Consider the following 23,785-nt stretch of genomic DNA (forward strand, 5'->3'; position numbering starts at 1 on the left):
TGGCTCCTAAATATCCTGCAGTGAATGTTAATCCTGCTTCATGAATATTTGATGGCAGTGAAATGAGTGCTGGAAGCCGAGCGGGGCGTGTTCGAGTCGAGCCATTATCCGCCGAGGTGAGAATGTAAATGACTGGAGCTGTGATGTTAATGCGGCGCAGAAACAATGCAACCTTAACGGCGAACTCACCCGACACGGAGATCCTCATGGAGGCCTCCAGGGGCCGGTTGTTGTCCAGGGCCGGGCTCAGCTGGATCTCTCCCGTGCTGTGGTTGAGGATCACCAGGTTCAGCTCGTTGCCCACCTCGAAGGTGTAGACCAGCTGGTCCGAGACGTCCGGGTCGTGGGCGGGGATGCGTCCGATCACCCCGGTGGGGAAACTGTTGGACTTGTCCGTCACGTAGTTGTTGAATATGATCTGGAAGTTCTTCAGCACCGGCACGTTGTCGTTCCTGTCCACCAGCTTGATGTGGACGGTGGCGCGGCTGACCAGGGGCGCCGACGTGGCCTGAACCACGATCACGTACTCGGACCTGGTCTCGTAGTCCAGGTCTATCAGCGCGGTCAGTTCCCCGGAGAAGATGTCCAGCTGGAACACCTCCGGGATGTTCCCCTCCACGATCTGATACATGATCTGAGCGTTGCTGCCTTCATCTGGATCCGTGGCCGACACATGTGCCACGACCACTCCTATAGGACTGTTCTCCTCCACCATGAGGTCAAACTCGTCTCTCTCGAACACAGGCGGGTTATCGTTCACGTCCATGATGGTTACCTGGATATTAACGGGGGTTCTTAAAGGAGGGCTTCCTCTGTCTACAGCGTACGCCTGCAGGCTGTACACGGGCACATTCTCCCTGTCCAACCTGCGGAGGGTCCGGACTATACCGGATGTGGATTCGATGATGAAGTCTCCGTCCCCGTCCTCCCCGCCTTGGAAAGTGTAGAAGACGCGGCCGTTAAGACCCGAGTCCCGATCGGTCGCGGAGACCTGGACCACGCTGGTGAACACCGGCACGTCCTCCATCACCGAGCCGGAGTAGTGGTCCCTGAGGAACCGCGGGGAGTTGTCGTTCACGTCGTTCACCAGGATCTCCAGGTAGGTGGTGTCGGACTTCTGAGGGATGCCGTTGTCCCTCGCCGTTATGGCCAGCGTGTACGAAACCTGGTCTTCGTAGTCCAGCTCCGTCTGCGTGGTCACGGCCCCGGTGTCCGGGTCGATGTCGAACTGAGGGACGCTGTCGTCCATGAAGTAGGTGATGCGGGCGTTCTCGCCGGTGTCTTCGTCCGTGGCACTTATGACCACCACCGTCGTGCCCGCGGGCTTGTCCTCGTTGATGTTCACGGTGTAATGGGAACTTTGGAAAACTGGACGGTGTGTGTTCGCATCCGTGACGTTCACAAACACCTTCGCCGTGTCAAGCCGTGTACCATCACTGGCCGTGACCGTGAGAACGTACTGCCTCTCCAGTTTGTAGTCCAGCGGCAGTGCCAGGGTAATAAGACCCCCCCCACTCTGACTGGTGATAGAGAATCTGTTACGGGTGTTTCCGCTCGATATCTGATACGTCACTACACTGTTAATGTCCTGGTCCACAGCTGACACCGTCACCACGCTGGTCCCTACAGCAGCGTCCTCGTTCAGCCTCATGTAGTAGGCCTTCTGGATGAACTCCGGGTTGTTGTCGTTAACATCTAACACCGTCATGCTGATGCTGGCGGAGGAGGACATGACGGGAACGCCGTGATCCCGCGCCTCCACTCCAAAATTGTAGTAATCCACGCTCTCCCGGTCCAGCTCGGCGGCCACGCTGATCCAGCCTGTGCTGTTGTTGATGGTGAAAGGGAAGTTCGGGGTGGTTTCGGTCAAGAGATACTCCAACCGTGAGTTGTCTCCGGAGTCGGCGTCCACCGCTTGAATGTGGATGATGGAGTAACCTATGGGAACGTTCTCAAGGACGGTGGCCTGGAAAGGGGTGCTGACGAATATGGGCGCGTTGTCGTTGATGTCCAACACCTGCACCGTGACCAGGCCACTGATGTTGGACAGCGGCGGTCGCCCTCCGTCCTGAGCCCTGATGCGTAGGGTGTACTCTTTGTTCGCCTCGTAATCCAGGTGGCTCACCAGGTCCATTTTACCCGTCTGAGCGTCGATGTAAAACTGTCCCCTAGTGTTTCCGCTCATGATGCTGAAGTGAACCATGGCGTTACTCCCCCGGTCCTGATCCGTGGCGGTCACCTGGAGGATCTCGGTGTTGGGCGCCATGTCCTCCGGGACCTGGACGATGTAGCGCTTCTCACTGAACTGAGGGGCGTTATCGTTGTCATCCTCTACTACTATGTTAACCGTAGCGGTCGCACTGCACGGTCCAGGGTCACGACCTTGATCGTTCGCCTCCACCAACAACATGTACGCGTCCAACTCTTCCCGGTCCACCAGGCCTTTAGTCCGGATGACGCCAGACCTGGAATCGATCTCAAACACATCGTTTGAACCGTTGTTGTTCAGTATGTTGTAAAAGATGTTGCCATTGACTGGCGCGTCTCCATCCGTGGCCCTCACGGTCAGCACTTCGTAGCCTATCTCCAGGTTCTCTCGGATGGTCTCTTTGTAGTCCTGCTGCTCGAACACTGGGTTGTGGTCATTAGTGTCAGTCACTGTAATGGTGAGCGTGGCCATGGCAGTGCGGCGAGGCGTGCCGTGGTCCACCGCGGTCACGCGGAACACATGGGTGTCTTTGGTCTCCCTGTCCAGCACCTCGACGGTGGACACGGTACCACTGACCGGGTCGACAGCGAACAGGTGGTTGGAGCGGCTGTCGAAGAGGGCTTCGATGAAATACTCCAGCCTGCCAGCATCCCCCTCGTCGCCATCCATCGCTTTCAGCAAGACCACCGGGGTCCCGGCCGGCTTATTCTCCGCCACGGACACCTGGTACATGGGAGGATGGAACTGAGGACTACTGTTCATGCTCCTCCTCCGCCTGCTGCTGCTGATGATGCCCGAACCCGACTTTGCTGCTTTCTCCAGCAACCTGTTGAGGTGGTCCTGCCTGAAGGGGCCCTTACCCACCCGCCAATGGACGGACACGAGATTGACTTTTGACACATCACAGGTGAGGTCCAGCTCCAGGAGAGCATCTAACGTCTCCCAACACAGCGGCTCGGATGTAAACAAGTGTCCGTCCCTGTAGTAAAAGTTGCGGCTGTTGGCGACCCTGCAGCGGGTCGGGACCCCGGGAAGAAGACCCCCCACTGCAAACAAGGCAGATCCAGCTGCAAGGCACTGCGCCCGCGGGTGGCTGTGGGAGCTGAACAAACTGAGGACTTCCATGTCCCACTGTGGGGGTTTCTGCCGCTTTGTCAAACAGTTCCTGCCGTGGACGTGGACGTCGTACTGGCTGGTGACCAGGTGCCGGAACCCGGAGTCCCCCGCGCAGTCCGCCACCGTGTACACCGTGAACGGGTTGGACGGCAGCGCCGAGCACTGGATGGAGTCGGACACGAACACGACACCTGCGGCGGGGTCCGTGTCCGTGAAGCCGCGCGTGAACCGAGGGGCCAGAACCTGGTCCAGGGAGCAGCGGGTCGTGCCCAGAGGCACCCCGGCCAGCACGCTCCTCAACCCCGCGTCCGCGCTCACGTGAACCGTCAAACCTCGAACCACAGAAAGCAGCTTCCAGGAGTAGAAGAATAAAAGAAAATCCAGTCTGAAGAAGTCCATCCTGAGAGAAGGTTCCGAGACTTGATGGATGAAGGTTCCGTCAAACTTCCCGTCTCAGTTGTGGTCCAGCCATGCTCGCCGGGAAGGTTTTTTTTTTCCAACTCCTCTGGTCCTCCTCACTTCTTCTCCTTCTTCACCTCCGCTCACTTCGCGCTCCTCCGCTCGAATGACGACACATCACTTCGTCCGCGCTCCTCGTGCGCGCGCCGCCGCCGCCTCATCAGCATATGCGTGTGCGCGCGTGCACAGCGGGGGTCCTGACAGGAACTCTTCGACGGAGATAAATGGAAACTTCCTTCCCAAGAGATTCCCTTCGTGGGTTCATTCATTCAAGGCCTGGTTCACTGAGACTAAAGCAGATCAGGATCATTTATTAAAGCCTTTCAGTCGCTCAGCAAACAAGCATCGAACTGTTGCTTATGTTTGTCGAGATGATTTATTTGGACGTGGATGAAAAATGACAAAATATTGCATTGAAAGGATTTGAATATCAAAGAGGGACAGTGAGGACTTTTATGAGAAGGAATAATTATTCATTATAACACAACGATGTGGGAAACTGTTTCAAAAACAACACTTCTGAATCAAGGGGCCACATTGTATAATGTGACTGCTGAGGGGCCAAGCCAAATGAAAAGCATGAAAAAAAAACGTTTTTCGTTAGTTATTTTATATTAAATAAACCCAAAATAAACATTAATATAAACATGATATTATGATAAGAGTTACATTTCAAGACGATGCAATCGATCCAGACGAACAATCAACCAAAATAAATTTTTAAAAAAATAATTAAAAAACATAAAACTCAAAGGTTCACATTTTTCTCAAACGTAATTTCTACATAAGTCAAGAGTTTATAGTCAAGTGAAAAACCTAATATTATTTTTATTATTCTGATGAATAATAACTTATTTATATATAAAAAAGAACTTTACAGAGTTTAAGAAAAATAATGATCAAACTCCAAAGGAACTTTTTAAAAACTAAAAAAATATATATAACCAATTGATAGAAACAAACTTGAAAGCTGTTTTTTAATCATGTGTTCAAATTGTATATGTATTTGAGAGTAAGAAAGGTTAGTTCTGGAACAAATAACATTAGTGTTTTGAATTAAAACAGTTACGAATAGTACAATTAAAAAAAAAAAAGCTCTAATTTCTACATGATACATTTAAGTGAAAGGGCCGGATGTCAACTCTACTCTTTAAGGTGACTTCCAGGGATGACAAGGAGAAAGCGGAGATCACAAAATTCTTCAAGTCAGCCAAAAAACAAAGTGTTCTTGTTTTTGTTCACCGTTTTGGAAAACCTGAGATGAAGTTACACAACAGCAGGGCTGTCCCCTCCTATAGGCGACATAATCACCCACACAGGTCGTCAGTGAACTCGTTGTTCCTAAATTAAACATTTGGAACTTTAGCAAGAAGAACAAATTACTTAACTTTAACTTGCTTTTTATATAATAAAAATAAACAAGTAAAATTATCTCTTTAAATGTAGTCTGAGAAACATTCGCTTGGACGTGACATATAGTCACATAGTGTTGGTTTTTAAATATTTTCCAATGTAAAATCAAAGATTAACTCACAAACATGTTTGAATTCGCAGCTAAACTAACGAAGGATTACTTATTGATGGAAGACATTCCTGAAATCCAGGGAACCAAACAGGAGTGTAAACAAAGGACAACAATAATTCAACTTCCTGTCTCTAAATCTGGTTAAATCTGATTTGATATTACTCAATCACAATCGAGTTAACTAACGATAAAAATTAATCTTCGCAAAAAGGAGAATTTAAGGAACAAAACTTACTTTAACGTTTGCTCGTACATTTATTTTAGTGCGACACTGACCTCTAGTGGACAAACTATGACACTACACGTAGAAACGCTTGCGGAATGTTTCTACCGCTTCAGAAAATGACTAGAAAATGAGGTTTAAAAGAATAAAACTAGGTCATGTAAACCATAGAGCCTTTACTCATACTTTTATATAGATACAAGCAGCATCCACTAAATAATAGCTCAAAGGGAAGATTTATTCCAATTTTACAATAGAAACTATCATTGGTATTGATAGTACATTTGAATATTTGAGTCATTTAGTTTGAGGATACACAGACTAACAAAATAGATTGGATTGATGAACATCATTTTTATGTATTTAATACAAATAAGTGATAGTTATTGGTAAAAATATTTGATTTATATATTTAAAATACAGTAATATTCAAAATGCACCAACAGATCCACTTTTGTAACACAGAAATATTTTTTTTATGTATGAAGAGTGTATTTTAAACGATACGGTAAAACTTCCTCCGGGGATTGATGGACAGATTCAAAGATGGAAAAAGAAAGAAAACATCACAACAGCATAGAGAGCTTTTCAATGTTTTTATTGTTGCTGGAGGCTCTAATACAATATGAATTATAAGCTTTACAAAATAAAAACAAATTACAAAGATTCCCCTCCAAAATGGAAACGAGCGTTTCCATGGACACGAAGACGAACTGTGACCCCCAACAAAGACAAAAGGTGGCGAAAGAACAGAGGAAAACAAATCGTCATGTTATACACAATGAAGAGGGGGGAGAGCGGGGGAGGAGGGGAGGAGCTGATGATTCGGGTGTACCCGGAGAAGACCCACATGTCTGATACGTCGATATTTGCACAGACCGCGGAGCCACGCTCCCTCACACACACACACACACACACATACACACACACACACTCAACAAGCATGCAGCAAAGAATGGCAAGTAAAAATCCAACCAAAAGCTGCCGTGTGCTCGCGGCGCCCGAGGATTAGAACCGACACGCGGGTTTGTACAAATATAAGTGAGGGGTGTTTTACACAAAAATAGGTGCAGGAAGTTAATTTGACGTACATTTAGTAATGGTCTGTGTCCTCGTCGGCTTTTGAAAAAAAAACCTGGAGGAAAAACATCAGCTGAGAGAACGTCAGGGATTATTACGACTCTCACGCCGTTAGATTATCGTGAACCGTTGTAATACTATCGTTATATTACATGGAAGAGGCGGGACAGAGAAGAACACGAGCGACTCAATGGCTTCGTTGTGGGTGAGATGCATACAAAACAGAAGAGGGCGGGGCCAAGGTGCGGGGGGGCGGGGGGACAACGTAGATGAAAATAAATGTCTCGTTTGTGTAAACAAGAGTGAAGCACTGAGGAGAAGACGTCGAGAAACAAACAAAAAAAAAAAAGATGGCGGTAAGAGTGAGTGAGACGGAAAAGAAAACATGACAGTAGCATCTCTAAGTTTGTTGTTTACGTTTGAGCGCCTCAAACAGGTCGTTCTTCAGAGCCTCCTGCTTTGACTTGTCAGTCAGGTTTTGAACATTCCTGTGTGGAGGAGAGGAGAGAGGGAAGAGAGGGAGGAGAGGGAAGAGAGGGAAGAGAGAGATCAATTCACAGCATCAGAAGATTCAGACGATCAGACAGGAAGTCAAAGAGTTCGTCTTTTTGAAGACGTTTCCACTGCAAACGTCAAACTCAGGCAGAGATAGTCGTCATGCAAAACTTATCAAGTATTATTTTCCTTGAATCTGATGGAACTCTAGGATGAAATGGATCAAACAAAGTCTGGATCCTCCGACTGTATTTATGTCCTTCATGTTTAACTATTTTATTATTTAACGTGATTAAAGACTTTTCCTATTTTCTCTCTTTCATCAGTGTCAACATCATAGTGAATAAAACAGTAAACAATACAATTGTGTTTTATGCTGAGGATTATTTTTCGGTCTTCACAAAAAATGATTATATATAAAGAGGTTTTATTTTTCTTAAGGATGTTTAAATCAATTGAATGGTAAATTATATAATTAATGACTTCCTCCCCGCTGCAACAAAGCAGTGCCAGCAGCAGATAATAAACACAGTTGCATTTTTACATCAACCTTTCCGAAGGATTCTTCAAGAATCATGTTTTTTATTCTGCTTATATTTGACTTTATTCTTGATGAACAAAATCATTTTCATCCGTTCACAAGTCAATGTGATCCTGTCGCCCCATCACTTGATTGATATCCAGGGCAGCCAATCAGATAACACCTGCCTTTCTCTGACACTGACTCGCATCAAAATACATTTTCTATACGTTTTATTGACACTACACGGTCACAGAAAACCACATATGTGAAGGTCCACCTGATTGGACCAGCCCCCCCCCCATTGATCAGAAAATTAACCAATGGGACGCTTCCTTTGTCATAAGGTCCGACCATTTAGCCACAGATTTCTAATTTCATTAATCATTAATAGCAGCTCCGATGAAAAAAAAGTGTCAAACCTCTGCTTTAAAATCTTAAGATTTATATGATGATAATAATAGTAAAATGCATTTTCACACACACTTGCAGGATACAAATAAACCCCAGTAAAAACTAAACAGACATATTATGACTGTATACATGTTATAAGTTAGTAATAACACCTGTTGTTCAGATTCAGACGTCATGCTCATGAACAGTTAGTCACACATGTGCATTTGTTTCTTTCCACAGACGGAGCTACGCTGGGCTGTACCTCTGACCCTAGTCAATGAAGATCTGACGCTGAGTGAGAACCTGCGACAGCTCCTTCTGGAGCTGCCGGTACTTTTGGTTATCGGGCAAAGACTCAATAGATCTGGAGAAGAGGTGGAGAGTTCGCCCGGGCGGAAGAGAAGTGAGAACAGAGTTCAGATAAACTTCATTTACAAAGACAAGGTGAGGCATACATGAGAAGGAAACAGGTGAGAAATGGAACATGGTTCAGCTAAAGATCTTGAGTGGCAGGAAAATAGTATCAAACAAATCCTCATCATCTCGTACCTTAGACCGTTGACTATATCCTTGGTCTTTCCAAAGTAGATTTCATTGAGTGTGGAGCGAATCTTATTCTCCATGTCCTGAAAGAGAAGCATTAGGACGTCACATTTTAAACCGGTTGACACCTTTATACAAACATTTTCATATTGAATGTAAAATTATACACATTGACAAATATTAAATCTAGAAAATGTATTTTTCAACCATTGAAATAAGAAAAACAAACCGTGTAAAAAAAAGCATTCATTTAAAAAAAATATCACATTTATACATTTTTATTATTAAATAATATAATTAACCTTTCAATTTACAAATATTTGATATGAATAATATCTAAAAAAGTAAAGGCTTGAAAAAAAAAAAAAAACAAGTTTAAATATTTCAACTGTTAAGTTCAAGCCTTCAATATTGTGAAATACTTCCATACTCAACAATCATGTGCATAACTTCCTGAAATGGAAAACTTCTGGTGAAGTCAATAACCCACAGCAAGCGTTGAGGGTGTATTTAACCAAATAACAGAAAAGTGACAAACAAATGACGATACATCAGCAAGAAAGTACAAAGAAGCAGTGAATGATCTGTACTTACTTCCACAAGGCGGCCGATGTTAGCGATGTGAGGCATGGCTTCTCCGACATTTTCATCCTTCTCCATCTGTGAATGATAAAAAAAAAAAAAAGTATAAATGAAGGACGACTCCAGGTGTCACAGGTGCACTCGTGAACAGCACCTGTCTCGTCAGACTGCCGCCCAGGTTCATGGTACCGGAACCAGACTTGGTTGTCTGGAGCCACAACATGACGGTGGAGGTGAGTTTGTAGTGTGCGCTGCGTCCACTAGTTTTCTCCTGTTGTGCAGAGAAGATCGAGAGAAAATGTGACATTTTTTTAAATACAAAATAAGAAACTGAGCTCAAAGCTAATCAACAACACAGATGATGATATTTATAATAAATAGTGGTTGAATAGAAGGTAAGGTAAAACTTTATTGATCCCTCAGGAGGTCTCCTTCGGGAAATTGTTTCAAGAAACACGTATCATCAGTGTTATATAGTAAAAGGGTTCGGTTCTCACCTGCACCTCCACCACATGGATCGAGTCCCAGCACCCCTTGATCTTCTTGGAACCATCCCCGGCTTTCTTGATTAGAATTACTCCAGCGAAGCCGTGATCCAAGTCCCAGAGGTACACGGAAGATACGCCGCCCTCAAAGTACCTGAGCGAGCAAACAAACCACGAGCCTTAACTTGTATGTTCGTCGAGCGGCTCGACAAGAGTTGGCGACACTGACAGGTCTCTGTACTGGTCAAAGGCGTTATTGGCTTCCACCTCCAGCTTCCTCAGGCCTCCGGAGGGTATGGCACCGTCTTCGATGGGAGGGTCGTACTTGTTGCTCCACGGGGACCTGAGGTGACAGAGAAGAAACGTCGAGTTAAAGAGGGGCGGGAAATACCATCTCCTGAGGGGCCACATTGGGAAGTGACTGTTGTCAGGGGCCGTTAGAAGGAATCAAAGGTGTTAAACTCTAGCTCGCCAAGTCATTTTATTTGCTCCCACAGATTTCCCAAAAACAATGTAGCCTAATGTCAATGTTGACATGGCTACCTACAAACTTGGAAGTCTAAGATAAGATGAGGGACATAGATTATGTAGGTCAACAACAATAAAATATAAGTAACACTGATCATGAAGGGAAATGTTTTGTTATGGGAGAAAAAGAGAAGATTGCAATAAATTGAGAATTAAAAAGTAAAGCACAATATCAAAATAAACCTCCAACTTAAATGATGAAAAAATAAAAGTTTACACAATTCAATACTTCATATAAATTAAGATATAAAATAATGAAATAACTAAAGCATTTTGTAAAAATAATATGAAAGCAATTCTTCTCAATATCATTGAGATCAAAAGATCATAAGATCAAAAAAAATCTATGATGGCCAACAATGAAAAAGTTCCTGTTTTAATGTGAAGCAACACAAGTAACAAAAGTTAGTTTTGAAATAAGAAACAACACCTGAAATGAATTCAAGGACATAAACCTTCACTGTATGACTAGACTTTCTCTCTTTCTTTAGTCTATACATCCTTCAAAATACTCTCATGTAAATGTGACCACATTCTTACTCAGAGTGACGTCAATAAGTGGAACACAAACAGTAAAATACACGACATGTACAATTAATGAACCAGGGCCGGGTCTAGGCAGGGGCAAGAGGGGGCCTGGCCCCTTCAAATAAATGTTGTGCCCCCTCAAACTTACATGTAAGTAAGTAGGTAACAGCACAATGCCCCCTCAAGATTTGTGGCTGCCCCCTCATACATGCCTGTCTAGACCCGGCCCTGTAATGAACTCTCATTTGAGTGCACTTCATCAACTCTACCTGTAGGAGTCGCCATCTCGGTTGTAATCACACAGTAGATAGTCTTTTCCCACCGCCTTGTCTTTGGCGATCTTCAGGGGCTGGTCCACAGAGGACAAGAGGTCCTCACACAGACTGGGCACCTGGAAACCAACAGGGAATTCACCTCCAATACATTTTTTTATCCTGAAAATAGTTTTCAAAAACATGTGACCGAAACAGAACTGGTTGGAATCAATCATGTTGTATTGTAAATTCAGTATATTATATTGCAAATGAGAAAAGTTTTTTTTTTTTATTGAAAGTATAAAGTTATTACATGCCAACATATTAAGAGCCAAGTACATCAGTGACATCAGAACATTGAGTGGTTGGATTTAACATTTCAACATGAAGAAACTTTGAATATATTTATATTATTTATGAATTGTTTTTTTAAGCATGACGTTTTTAATAATCATACATCGCACGTTCACTCACGTGACTGTCAGCACGTTTAAAAAAGAAATTCAGCCTCAGTTAAGAACCTCAGCCAATGAGTGATGTAGTTACAGTATCAATAGGGAACCTAATATGTGGGTTTAAGGGCGTACAAATGACTTCTCACAGACGGACATGAACTTCTTCCGGGTGTTCAGTTCATCAGAGCATAAACACAATGGAGGTCCTGTTATCCTTAAAACAGACCCCACACTGCCGACCGCACACCTGGCAGGACAAGTGGAGGCAAACGCAAAAGAAAGAGGCCATTTTTTTTGGAATTCCCAGATAGTTTGAGCAGAGATGATGGAGCAAAAATACTGGCTGCCAACGCAGCTGATTGACAGACACGATAATATTCACTAACAACCAGACACAGTGGATCTGGTGTGCAGGAAGCTGATGCCCAGAGGAGTGGGGTCAGGGGTGAGAGGAAAGGAAGGTGAACAGGTGGGGGTCTGGCAGGCAACCAATGGAAACTTGGCTATTATAGCCAGAAAAACATGCAAACACTGGTCGTGTGATTTGATGTGGGCACGATGGAGCTTAATACGTTGAGGTCAGTGAGTAGCAAGCAGTTGAAAATGACAACAAAGTACTTCAAATAAAGATAATAAGGGAGCATTTAGTTGATGATACGATGTCCTGGTTTCTTAGAACTGAAGTGTTGTGTTGGTGTTGATTTAATTACTACTTTGTGCATAATTGTAGAGGACACGAGGATTACGTCCGGCACTTTAATGCTCTTATTCTCATAATTACGACAACATGATCTAAATCGCTGAACACTTTTTTAAATTGAGGAAACTCATTCTTGTTCTTACAAGACTGGAATCACATTGTTAATTACCTACAGTCAATATGAATGTGTATTTTTGTAAGTTTGATGCCAATATGCCATATTTACATAAGTAAGAAGTAAGAGTCAGCAAATGGCAAAAATTCAATTTAAAAAAAACTTTTTTTCTGGTGTTGCGTCTTTTATAATGACAGCAAAACCAAGTCAAGTTAGTTTTGGGGGATTAAATTATGATTCTTATATTAAATATGCAATCAAAGGGAAACTAAAGCAGCACATTTTCATGGTGATTTTGAATTATTGGTCCTTAAAACTTGTACAAAGAAATCGACAAACATGTAACGGGATAAACTGCTGGCTTTACCACAGCAGTCAGATGATTAGCGACTCAAATTAAAAACTATTTGTGACATACAAGATCAACAAGGCCACTTACCAGATCGATGAGGTCACTGAGGTTCTTCTCGATCTGCTGAGGAGGCAGACGCCTCATCAGGTCCAGGGCACAGTCCAGTTGCTGGTCACTCTAAACAAAAGAAAACAATGATTTAATGATAAAGTAATCATGTAAGACAATAATATAATTGTTCTAAAGGATTGTCATTTTGAAGAATAGCACTCAATAGAACTTTATTTAAAATATTATCTCAAGAAACTTGATGAACAAGCCTTCACAGGAGCAATAGATACCGTAGTGAATATACATGAAAGAGATTGAAGAACTGAGGGTACCAAAAGGAGAAATGGAAAAGTGCACTCTCATCTTCAGATAAGAATCGATTCTGCCCTCACAGTTGATGCATCATCACATTAGACTCTCCCTGACTTTGATCCGTAACAAGATATTGAGATATTGACACAGTCCAGAATCAACCGTTTTTTACCGGAGCATATCCTGAAGGTTTCACACGCTTTCTGAATGACTGAAGACCAACAAGAACTGAAATATTTCAAATGTGGAAGAGATCATGGCTAAACAGACTGTAGCGGTTAGACATTTTGGAACTCGAGACATGTTCAGAGTGTTGAAAGCGTTGCGTGCGAATGCAAAACAACATTTTCCTGAAGTCAGTGAAGACACATGTATGTCAGATGTCCAAAGATTTGAGAATCAACCGTTGGAAACGTGTCACTTTTCAATGAGCCTCGGTCGAATATAATCATAATGTTGAGATGTAAATTCATCTATCAGATGTCTTACGCTGAACTCTCTGTCGTACTTTATGACAAATCCATGTGTGAAAGTCTGTGATGACGCCCATGTTTAAGACACAGCTTTGTTTGGCTGCAACTTATTCAACCACTCACCAGGACTGCCCTGGAAGCGAATGTACCATCATTGTCATTCCTCATTTCCTATCTTGACTTGAACAATCACATGGATTGAAAAACACTATTTAAAACTGGGAGAGAAAACACAAACACTTTTTTTTAAACCAACAATAGCCTTTTTTATTAAACAGAAATCAGCTTTATACACAACTTTTCAAGGTCCACAAATAGAGTTGGAGACTTGCCAGTCAAAAACACAAGATGTCAAAAGCCAGGCTGCAAAATTAGGAGAAATTCCTTTTATGGCTATGGTTGAGTTGTTTGTTGAAGCAAGTTTTATTTGTTTAGCAAACACACGCCTAAGCAACAGTGCTGAACTTGAAGGTTTGCAGAACAAAATTCCAGTGGATGTTGGATCAACATTGGAAAGTTGTAGCAAAGTTAAAAAGACCAGAATTGGTCATACTAAACATCCAGCCCGTTGTGATCTGCTGCTCTAAGCAAATACAAATTGTGGAAACACGACAGAATCTAGAACAAGTTTTTATCCACAGTTTTCCTTCGAGGATATGCAATGCAAAGAGCCACTCATAAGTAGGGCAGTACCAGCTAGTCACAACTTGTAACACTGGGGAATGTGTAGACTGCTTTAGGTATGTGTGTACGAGGAGAACGGCAAAACACAGCTTTCAAGAAACACAAAAAGCATGTCACCATAAGTGCTACAACTGCTGAACTAGTTGGAGCCAAAGTAAGAAACCGGCAGGAGAAATATTTTGGCTAGAGTCCTACTGACATGCCACTCTAAATATAAATCAATTAGACGGAAGTTATTACACATACCTCTAGAACCACCGTGTTTCTCTGCTGATGAAAGTACAGAATTCAACTGGTGAATGTGGAAAAACTAGTTAATGGTAATAACTTTGTTGATATGATTTTTATCTTTAAAATGGCTTCCTTTCATTGCATATGCCAACTGAGCAAATGCAAAAAGGATAAAATAGCAGGATATTAAGTGATTAAACTACATTAAATAACTTGATTTCAGCACAACTATTTACATTGCAGTTTATTTATTTCATACAGAAAACGCATCCGTCAATCCACTATGTTTTAGTTATGAATGTGCAGCTTTAATTAATTTAATGAGAGAGAAATGTCTTCGTTTATGAATCTTTTTCTGGACCATGGTCATGGCTGGCTGGAGAATATCTCAGCCACGCGGTGCAGGACGAATGGAAAACATTGCCATATCATTTGAGGGTGCACATAAACAAACGTTCTGAATACACAACATCCACGTAGGGGGAAAAAGAAATAGGAAAGAGTTGATGAAAGCTTTTATTAAACAAAAAACCTTCTTGTTCTTAAGCATGAAGCAGCATCTTGTCAATGCAACCCCAGAACAGTATTTGAGGTATAAGACTCAAGTTGACTACAGTTTACTTTAATAGATGTACACTGTACAATTATATAAGATCATTTAGGTGTAAAAACATTTAGATAACATTTGAATTGTTAATTTTTCACTCAACTAACCCAATACAACTTCAATTAAAAAAACTTACTATAATATATTTGATAAAAACATTTCTTTTTTTCATTTCAGTGTAGAAAACAAAAAATAAATGCATGCTACTATCAACAACTTGCTTATCAGTAATATCAACGTAAAACTTAACACATTCTTAAGATGCCTTATCTTATCATTCAACTGTAGCTCACACGCTTTTCAATGTGTACAAACGAATCTAACCGTACAATGTACAAACGCGTACAAGTATCATAGTAATTGTAAATATATGCGTTTTGTTATGCCCTTCATGGTGATTGGTGGACATTGTTTAACATATTTTTGATTGGCTTTTACATCATTTTCTTTACTAGGCCTCATAAAGAGAATGTCACTCAATTCCAAATAAATTGGAATGACCATTTTTTAAATAACTTTGAATACTTGACTTTCCAAGAATGTTTTCAACAAATGTTCTCATGCGGGGATATATTGAGATGTATTCTCTTATTAAAAGAAGGTGTTTACAGTGCTAGTTACTTATAGAAAACATAAACTTCCACATATTAGTCTAAACTTTGAAAAAACAAGAGCCCCCATTTGGGAATGTTTGATTCACTTGATACTGGACTGTGGTAAGAGGACTTTTATTTACACAATGCTTCACTCAATGAATCACACAGCTTCATCCGACAACATCATTCCCTGACGCCATCTTCACAAAAGCTCCAGTACTTGAGTAAATACTGGCTCAGAACTCCAGCCCCAGGGGTCTGTATAGAGGAGCAGGCTGAGCCAGCGAGACAGATGAGGTGCGGCCCTGTGGAGAGTAACTTGACTGGCTCCATTGTAGTTTAAAACTCAATGCAATGTTAATAAAACACTCAGGCAAAACTTAATGTGAGCATTTTAAGCCAGTATTTTTTCAAGTTGAATAATGATTGACCAGAAGAATCACAGTGGGGTGGATTTAAGTAGAATTATAAGGTAAGGTAAGGTAAAACTTTATTGATCCCTCAGGAGGTCTCCTTTGGGAAATTGTTTAAATTTCAAATTGTTAAAGTTTAATTATGAAGTATAGTACACTATAGAAGTTGTGAAAACTGTAACAGAGTCAGGGTTTAACTGTGAGAAGGAGCGAGAATCTGACAGGGGTTGACAGCTTGTCATGGTTTGCAACAGGAGGAGCTGGAAAGCTTTTTATAGAAACAGTCAACTTGGTTCCTGACTATTTTAGCAGGGGGTGTGCATGTGTCGGTGCACGTCTCACAGACCGAAGGGTGTGATATATCAGGACACATATCCAGCATCGTACACAAAGTTGTTGTCAAACCCAAAACATCCTGCACTGTAGCTGCAGGCTAATTTATGTTTGCTACCGGCTAGTTACAAAGCTAAGTCGCTAAAGGGAAGTAGTGTGTCGTTTTTTTGTGTGTACAGCGTGACGTTGCCAGTGACAAGCTGCTGCTGTTAAGTCTAAAAATACATGCATTTGTAATTTAAGGCGAGCCCCCCGTTTACTGTTGATCTCGAGTTACCACCAAACATCTCAGGCTAACGTTAGCTTAGCATAGCATAGCCGCCGCTAGCTAGCAGGAGCGCCACCAAAACTACCCGATCAGCTTCGCCGCGGCCCTTACCATGTCTGCGGCGGTCTGTGGCGGGCAAAGGGACGTTGATATCACCGTTGGCAGTTCGCTTTCGCCTGAATGCTTCACCCTCCTTCGGCTTCTCGTTGTTTTTATCGGTCCCCCGCGGTAGATGTTTTGTTCGCCTCTCCCTCAGTGAACCCAGCCCTGTCAGCGAAATCCACTTCCTCAATCGGGGCGACAGGAAGGAGGCTGCAGTCGGAGCGCAGGCCGCGCGAGCACTTCCGGGTCACGGGAGGCTTCTCAAAGCCGCAGCCAATCCGGAGAGAGCGAGAGCGGCATTGCCAAGTATGGACAGGGAGGAGTGGAACACAACAGCGAGGAGAAAACCTGCGAATAAATCGACTTCCAGCAACAATCCGGGCATGAAAAACGAAACATTGAAAACAATTTACACGTTTCTCTATTCTCTTGTATAAATATCAACAAATAAATCGCACCAATTTTTTATTTATTTAATATTATTTTTTTATTTAATTTAAAAAGCTGGTACTCTAGATCCAAAGTTCCTTCACTTTAACTGGAAATTATTATATATTATTCGGACATTCCATTAACAAAAATAAATTTACACGAAGCGGTATTGTTGCGCGTTCACGTAAAATCTCGCGTTATTTCACCGTTGAAAACATGGCGGACGTACATGGACGGAAGTGGGACCGTTGCTTGGCCGACACGACCATCAAAACATGTAATTATCAGTTTATATTAATGTTCCTAAAACATGTCTATGAAAACGTGCATGTTTGCTCTATGTGTGGAGATAGTGTTTGTGGCGATAGATTTCTTCTCTGGTCGAGGAATGACTGTCAAATATTCTTAAGGTCACTGCAGGTAAACACAGGCTCTCACTGTAAGAATGGAAAATATAAACAACACAAGACGTTATGACAGTTAAAATGAAAAACAATCAGATCCAGAATCACTTGTTTTATCCATGTGTTATTTAACGAACAACGAAGGTCGGGTGTATTAAATAATTTATACTACACACCAATTGTATCCTATTGAATCGACAAAACACAAAGAAACACGTGAACGTGGTTGTTACACATGATCTGAAGAAGATACTTTTATTGCCAGTGTCGTAAACAAACACAACATATGATTTATTTGTGTGTGTGATGACATTATAGAAGGAAATAGTCAAATAAGATAAATAATAAAATAAGCAATGGTATAACCATAATGCACTGAACTATTAATTTAACATGTATTTATTCAATCTCAAACAAGAGATGTTGGATTTAAGCTTGTATATTTTGTACTTTTTTCCCTCAGCTCTAAGATGCACAACATTGATGTAACTATCCTTACTTTCTGCACTATGTACATAGTTAAATTGTTAATTTTAATTGTTAATATTCAGGATTTCTATTTTTTAATGATTCATGTCTGCGGCACTGTACCGAAGAAAGGTCCTAGTTGGTGGAATCCTTCACTTACAATAAATACAATTTAGATTCTGATTTAAATTCCCTTCAAACCTGGCAAGTAAATGCAAAGGTTATTACAACAGCTGGCTTTGTCTAAACTAAAACTCCACATTCATTGTGCTACACACATACACAAAGAGAGCTAAAAATGAAGTTGTCAAACTTGTTTTTTGTTTTTTTTAGCTCTTACTCAGCTATGTCATTCCTGTGGATGTTTTGTTCTTCAGACAGAAGGAAACCATTTACTCAGCTGACTAAACCAGTCCTCACACTTTCAAAGTTATTACTCCAGACGACTACAGTGTGATATTGTTGGCACTTAAAAACAGATTAGTGCTGCATCTCATTGTCAGCGGTTTCAATCTCTACATGTCTTGAAAATAAAGCAGTATCAAAGCAGATATTATTATATATACAATTAATAAATGTAATATATTATTGCATTGAAAGTTAGTTGATAGGAAAACGGAATTAGATATGGTACAACATAATAATAATAAGATACTTATCATGGTCACAACAGAAACCTTTCATTTTTGTGAATATGTTTTAATACTTTCATTGCTGCCTAGCTTTTCCCATTTTCTAAAACATGCATCCATTATTTAAGACATGTGATATCTATTGAACAACGATCTCATATCCTCATAATTTTTTAATTATGAAGGGTTATTGGCTCTGTAAACTAGAATAAGCTCCAACGTTTGCCACCCTGTCATTACCCTTCCATTCACAAGTACCGTAAATTCCGGACTACAGAGCGCACCCGATTAAAAGCCGCATGCTCAAATTTTAGAAAGAAAATAAATTTTGTAATTATACAAGCCGCACCGGATTTTAAGCCGCAGGTTTAAACAGCCAAAAAAATGAACTACCGGTAATTCACGTCCATTTCTTACACTTAAATAAATAAAGCACTGTGTTATTCTTCTTAAGCATTGTTCAGATATTTACAGTCCGAGGAACCAGCGACAAAAGCACGAGGCAGGTGGACAAACTGTCCGTGTCCTTCAACCGGGGAATTATTTCTTCATCACGCCGGCAACACGGATGAGTAGTTTGCTTTTTTCCACCTGATCGTAACGCAGTGATTGCGCGGATAAACGCGACTTCACGGCGGGCCGTCCTGCGTCTCTGCGCCTCACCTAGGATTCACTTAACGCAGCCTTTTTTCTGGACAATAATGGACTTGAACATTGGACACTGATCGCGGGGATTTGACTGTGGGGTGTCGTGGGTGTTCGTTGTTTTGTTCATGTTTGATTGATCCTCCTTTAAGGAGCGCTTTTTGTTAAATGTTATTAAGTAAATATATTTTGATTAACTTCTATAACGGCTTCATGTGTGGTCAGTGTTGTTATAATTAATGCTGTCACTCTGGAGCGTCACCAAGTCCGCACCAGAGCTCCGCCCCATGAAGAATGTGTGTGTGACGATCTCTCGAGGAGTTATGTGAGAAGGTCCGTTACAAAACGTCAGAGGTACTTCATCCATATTTATGATTTCATCTGGCCCGATGGTATTCTCCGCTATCTTTGTTTGAGTAAATGTGTGGAATGAAGTAAGTTTCCCCTCGTAGTCGGGAGGGAGCTGCTGACACAAAGTTACTCATTCATTCTATTGGTCTACTGTTGCTGAGCAAAATGTTTTTCCCGCCACGAAAAAAAAATGAATAAGCCGCACCGTAGTATAAACCGCAGTGTTTAAAGTGTAGGAAAAAAGTTGCGGCTTGTAGTCCGGAATTTACGGTACAATACAATGAACGCTAATAGCAGGCATATGCAAAGTGTTTTCCGGGGCCATTCGTCGCCCTTCAGCAGAATTTAAGCGGCCCACGGTCTCTATAACAGACCAACCAACCAAAAATAAATGTTTCACAATTTTTATGACAAGATCCCATGAATCAAATGAAAGTAAATATACAAAATTCTAAAAAACATGTTGTTTACTGTCTGTCTGTTAACAAGTTCTCGATATTTTGTATAACTGGTTGAAGGTACAGGAGCTCTTATTTTGTAGTTCAGAACTCCTGATTTGATATCAATGTTCACATTTTGCCCATCACTCGTCTTCCCTTCATTGAATCTCGGGAAAAAGTTTGAACACGTCTGCCTTATTTAGGTTTAATAAAGGACACAAAACATTGTTATAAACACGATTATCTCCACCTTATTAAGAATACTACTATTATATATTATATATATTATCAATATTTGAATTTCAATACAAAACTGACCAAATTGCAATACTATGTTTAATGTATTCATCTATTTCAGCGATAAAATTTCAAATAAAATCCCAATATAGACATTAAAAAGCGTGAAATATTCCTCATCTTTCTGTGTGATTTTGCTTGTGACATATTTTCTATTCCATCAAAAAAACGATTCTATTTACTGGCTCTTTTTCCTAAATATCAGCGTTTTTAAAACCAAAGACGACGTTCTATGCTGGCAGTCAGAAAAGCAGGGCGCCCAACAAACGCTGCGATTCCACCTGTTCAGCGAGAACACGTGTGTTTCTACTTAAGGTAATGATGGTTGAAAGCATGACGCAGGGTTCGGCAGAGAGCGCCGGGAACAATAAAGCCAGTCTCTCGCTGATGGGATAAACATCTGCATCATCGCGGAGGTGAGCGTCCAGATGTTCTTAGGTGTCTCTCGCGGCCAAACTACTTCGCACATGCTCTCCCGATGCCTTTTTAGTTTTGGTCCTAACTTTTTATGGCTTTAATCAAACGATAGGACTTCAACGTTTATCGTTTGGAAGGGAACCTCTTGCTCTCTTTCTTAGGATCCGTCGTAAAGGTGGTTTTTAAAAATAGAATTCTTACAAGGCCAACGTCCAATTGAGTGAGGTAGCAACGGGATAACAAGCAACGGTCGTCACAAGATAATCGTTAGACTTGTAACGACGACTTAATCGATAAGAATGTTTGAAAAAAACAAATCAGATAATTGTTAGGCTGAGATCAGTGACTGCATCCGTGTTCTGTTCTTTCATGTTGAGCCTCAGAACTCAAGTGGTAAAGAAACGCAACACAAAACGAGTCAGTGGTCAACTTTTTGTTCTTTAAACAATTAAATTTTTTAAAAATCAAGTTTTGCTTAACACATTTTTAACCAAGCTATTCTTCATGTTTCATGCTAGGCAACTAAAACAAAAGGTTGTAAAGTCAAATAAACTGTGAATAAGCTAATCCAAATGAATTAACTTTAGGTATTTTATTGTATTTTGATGTGTTCAATAACTTCTCATCTCAAATGTTAGCGTGTTTGTTCAGAGGCATCAGAGAGAAGCTTTCCTGTTCATAAACACTCGTGTGTAGTTGATAAACTTGATGTTAAAGCTAATATTCGGTGCTGTGAACAAAAAATGTAACTATTTTTTGGGGGGGAGAAAAGTGAAAGACTTGTATCACTTTTTCACAATGAAATAGTGTTTGATTTTGAGTAATTTAAGTTATAAAACTAAGATTTTATCTTAAAATATATTGTCTATAACACAGGATATTTATCAGCAATTATACTGTTTGATTTAATTCTAACATCTAAAAGTGTTTTTCCTTTCATTGATATAGTTTAATGCTTGTAGAAGTTCCTTTGTGCGCCACCAGGAGGAAATGAAGTATGTGATGTTTAAACTAATGAGGATTTTCAGTGGTTTGATATTTTCTCTTCCAAGCACAAATGTTTTTGTTATAACCCAGACAAAGAGTCACGAGCCAAAAGTAGATGTTTATCTACCCACATATTTCTTCCAGGGCTTTTAACTGAACTCCTCACAGTGGGAAATTCAAAGTTTTCAAAAATGCTCTGGCGGAAGAGCAAAGAAAGCGGGGAACAGACGGATGGTAATCTTTTCTAAATATTGTCTTGAATTGGATAAAGAGGGCGGCGATTTGTGATTGATCTTCATTGATAATGAGATTACAGCAGGGTTTTCATTGGTCTTTCTCCAAACTGGAAAGTCGTGTGACTGAAGACAACAAGGGGCCGAATTCTGTGTCACCCTGCAACTATTTAGGAGTCCGAGGGGCCCAAATGCCTGTTTTATATGCTCTCTGTGCTGGTGTGAAGAGGCCTGCGTGAAGGCAGATTTAACAACACAAACCTGCTTCTCCTCATGTTCCCTCGCTGGTCTGAACTGATAGATCTGCTGCTACTGAGCAGATTCTTGATATATGCAGGGTTTAGTTTCTCTAAATCAAAAAACAAATAACATATTTATATTTTCTGTAATGACTTGATTAAGAATGAGTTGCGCAGTAGAACATACACTTTTATTTGATGGGAGTAATAGGATATTTATTAAACAATACTGCATCAATATTCAACAGAACTGTATGTTGTATGTTGATTAACAAAAAATAAAATGTATTTATTTATTTATGCTTTAATTAATTAATATTAATCAATCAATGAATTCTGTAATTGTGCTATTTGCTGATTTTTTTGTTTGTTATGTATTTAAAATTAACATGCAAATATTCAAAGCCTTTCTTCATTTCTGTGATGGAATTCAACTTATGACCACTAGATGAAATCAAGAACAAATTCCTGGCGCTGACTGAGGATGAGAGGATTGACTCGAACTTTGACATTTTCAAATGTTTCAAAACAAATTAAAGCAGTTATATTTCATTTATTGTTAACTTTTCAATGACGTTTTTGTTCAATCAAATATTTAAGAATTGTCGTCATTATTGTTTTTCAAAATAAACTTCCGGCCAATAGATGGCAGCAGTCATTACGTCCTCTGCAGCTAAAACAACCATGAAATCCCCCAAGATGCTAGCAATGACTGAGGACGAGAGGATACAGTGCCTCCAGTACCTTTTAAAGCTGATGTCTGGACATATTTATGTTTTAAAAAAATGAAAGAAGTTACAACTTTGTCAAGAGTCATGTGGTCTGTAAATTCTGCAACACCAGAGTCAAGTACTCGACAATACTACGAAAAAATCCTTGTTCCTACTGTATCTCAATATAGCGAGATATAGTGTGTCTTTGCCCCTGTGTTGTGATATGTATGGTCTGCCAGGTTCTTGCCTAAAACTGGTAGCTATTTTAGCATTTTAAATGTATATCGTTAGTATTGACCTCAATAGGGCGATATCTAGCCTTAGCTTTTTGGTAACTTGCTACCATAACAACAGCTCCTTCTGTACCACAGAGAACGACAAATCTCCAAAAGATTTAAACTCGACCTACATTTCAAAAGATAAACAACCTGATAAAAACATTTATCTCGTTTGTCCCTCGCAGTGACGGGCCTCGGCGTCGGAATCACCTTCTCCGTCCTTTTCTTCAAACGTGAGTCTCGCATCCATCCAAAGGTTTGTTTAAAGACGTTGACACACTTCTGGGGGTTCTCCCGCATACAGGACGGACCTGGCCGGTCACTTTCGGGTCCGGCATGGGACTGGGGATGGGGTACGCCAACTGCCAGCATGACTTCCGCTCACTCTTTCCACTTCCTGCACCCGTGGTTAAGGTAGATATATATATTATTTAAGGTCTTTAAATACTCTGGTCACATGATCCTCTATCTTTTCTTCCAGGCACAGGAAAGCTGAAGACTTGTCTTTGTGTTGTTTTAATACCAATTCCTGTCCATGGCTTTAATGTCCTTTCTCCGATTGTGTCCAAGTCCAGTGCACGTATAGTTAATAAAATGAACACTTGGTGACCTTG

General features: G+C 41.2%; 3 protein-coding genes across 4 annotated transcripts in view; 1 reads left to right on the forward strand and 2 right to left on the reverse strand.

Annotated features, from left to right (window-relative positions):
• Window positions 1-3,873, reverse strand: part of celsr2 (cadherin, EGF LAG seven-pass G-type receptor 2) — a 66,198-nt gene extending 62,325 nt beyond the window's left edge. The window contains exon 1 of the mRNA XM_087800079.1: window positions 190-3,873. Within this exon, the coding sequence (XP_087656205.1) occupies window positions 190-3,724 (3,535 nt within the window). The 5' untranslated portion in view covers window positions 3,725-3,873. The remainder of the gene's footprint in view (window positions 1-189) is intronic.
• A 2,242-nt stretch (window positions 3,874-6,115) lies between these two features.
• capzb (capping actin protein of muscle Z-line subunit beta) lies at window positions 6,116-16,833 on the reverse strand. 2 transcript variants are annotated; one of them, XM_087799991.1, is made up of 10 exons: window positions 16,645-16,833; window positions 12,653-12,742; window positions 10,959-11,080; window positions 9,863-9,976; window positions 9,646-9,787; window positions 9,303-9,419; window positions 9,161-9,226; window positions 8,573-8,649; window positions 8,286-8,387; window positions 6,116-7,100 (listed from the first exon to the last, which is right to left on the reverse strand). In XM_087799991.1, the coding sequence occupies exons 1-9, from the start codon at window positions 16,645-16,647 to the stop codon at window positions 8,294-8,296; spliced, it is 825 nt and encodes a 274-aa protein (XP_087656117.1). In that variant the 5' UTR covers window positions 16,648-16,833; the 3' UTR covers window positions 6,116-7,100; window positions 8,286-8,293. The 2 variants fall into 2 exon arrangements, with proteins under 2 accessions (XP_087656117.1, XP_087656118.1); XM_087799992.1 differs by lacking the exon at window positions 8,286-8,387 and having other exon boundaries at window positions 16,645-16,832.
• Window positions 16,834-17,257: 424 nt separating this feature from the next.
• On the forward strand, window positions 17,258-23,785 carry LOC148070236 (MICOS complex subunit MIC10-like). The gene is made up of 4 exons (XM_087799993.1): window positions 17,258-17,344; window positions 23,357-23,404; window positions 23,476-23,585; window positions 23,653-23,785. Exons 1-4 carry the CDS (start codon window positions 17,284-17,286, stop codon window positions 23,665-23,667), a joined length of 234 nt encoding a protein of 77 aa, XP_087656119.1. The 5' UTR covers window positions 17,258-17,283; the 3' UTR covers window positions 23,668-23,785.

This window comes from Callionymus lyra, chromosome 10, assembly GCF_982586985.1.
Source record: "Callionymus lyra chromosome 10, fCalLyr1.hap1.1, whole genome shotgun sequence".
NCBI lineage: Eukaryota > Metazoa > Chordata > Actinopteri > Syngnathiformes > Callionymidae > Callionymus > Callionymus lyra.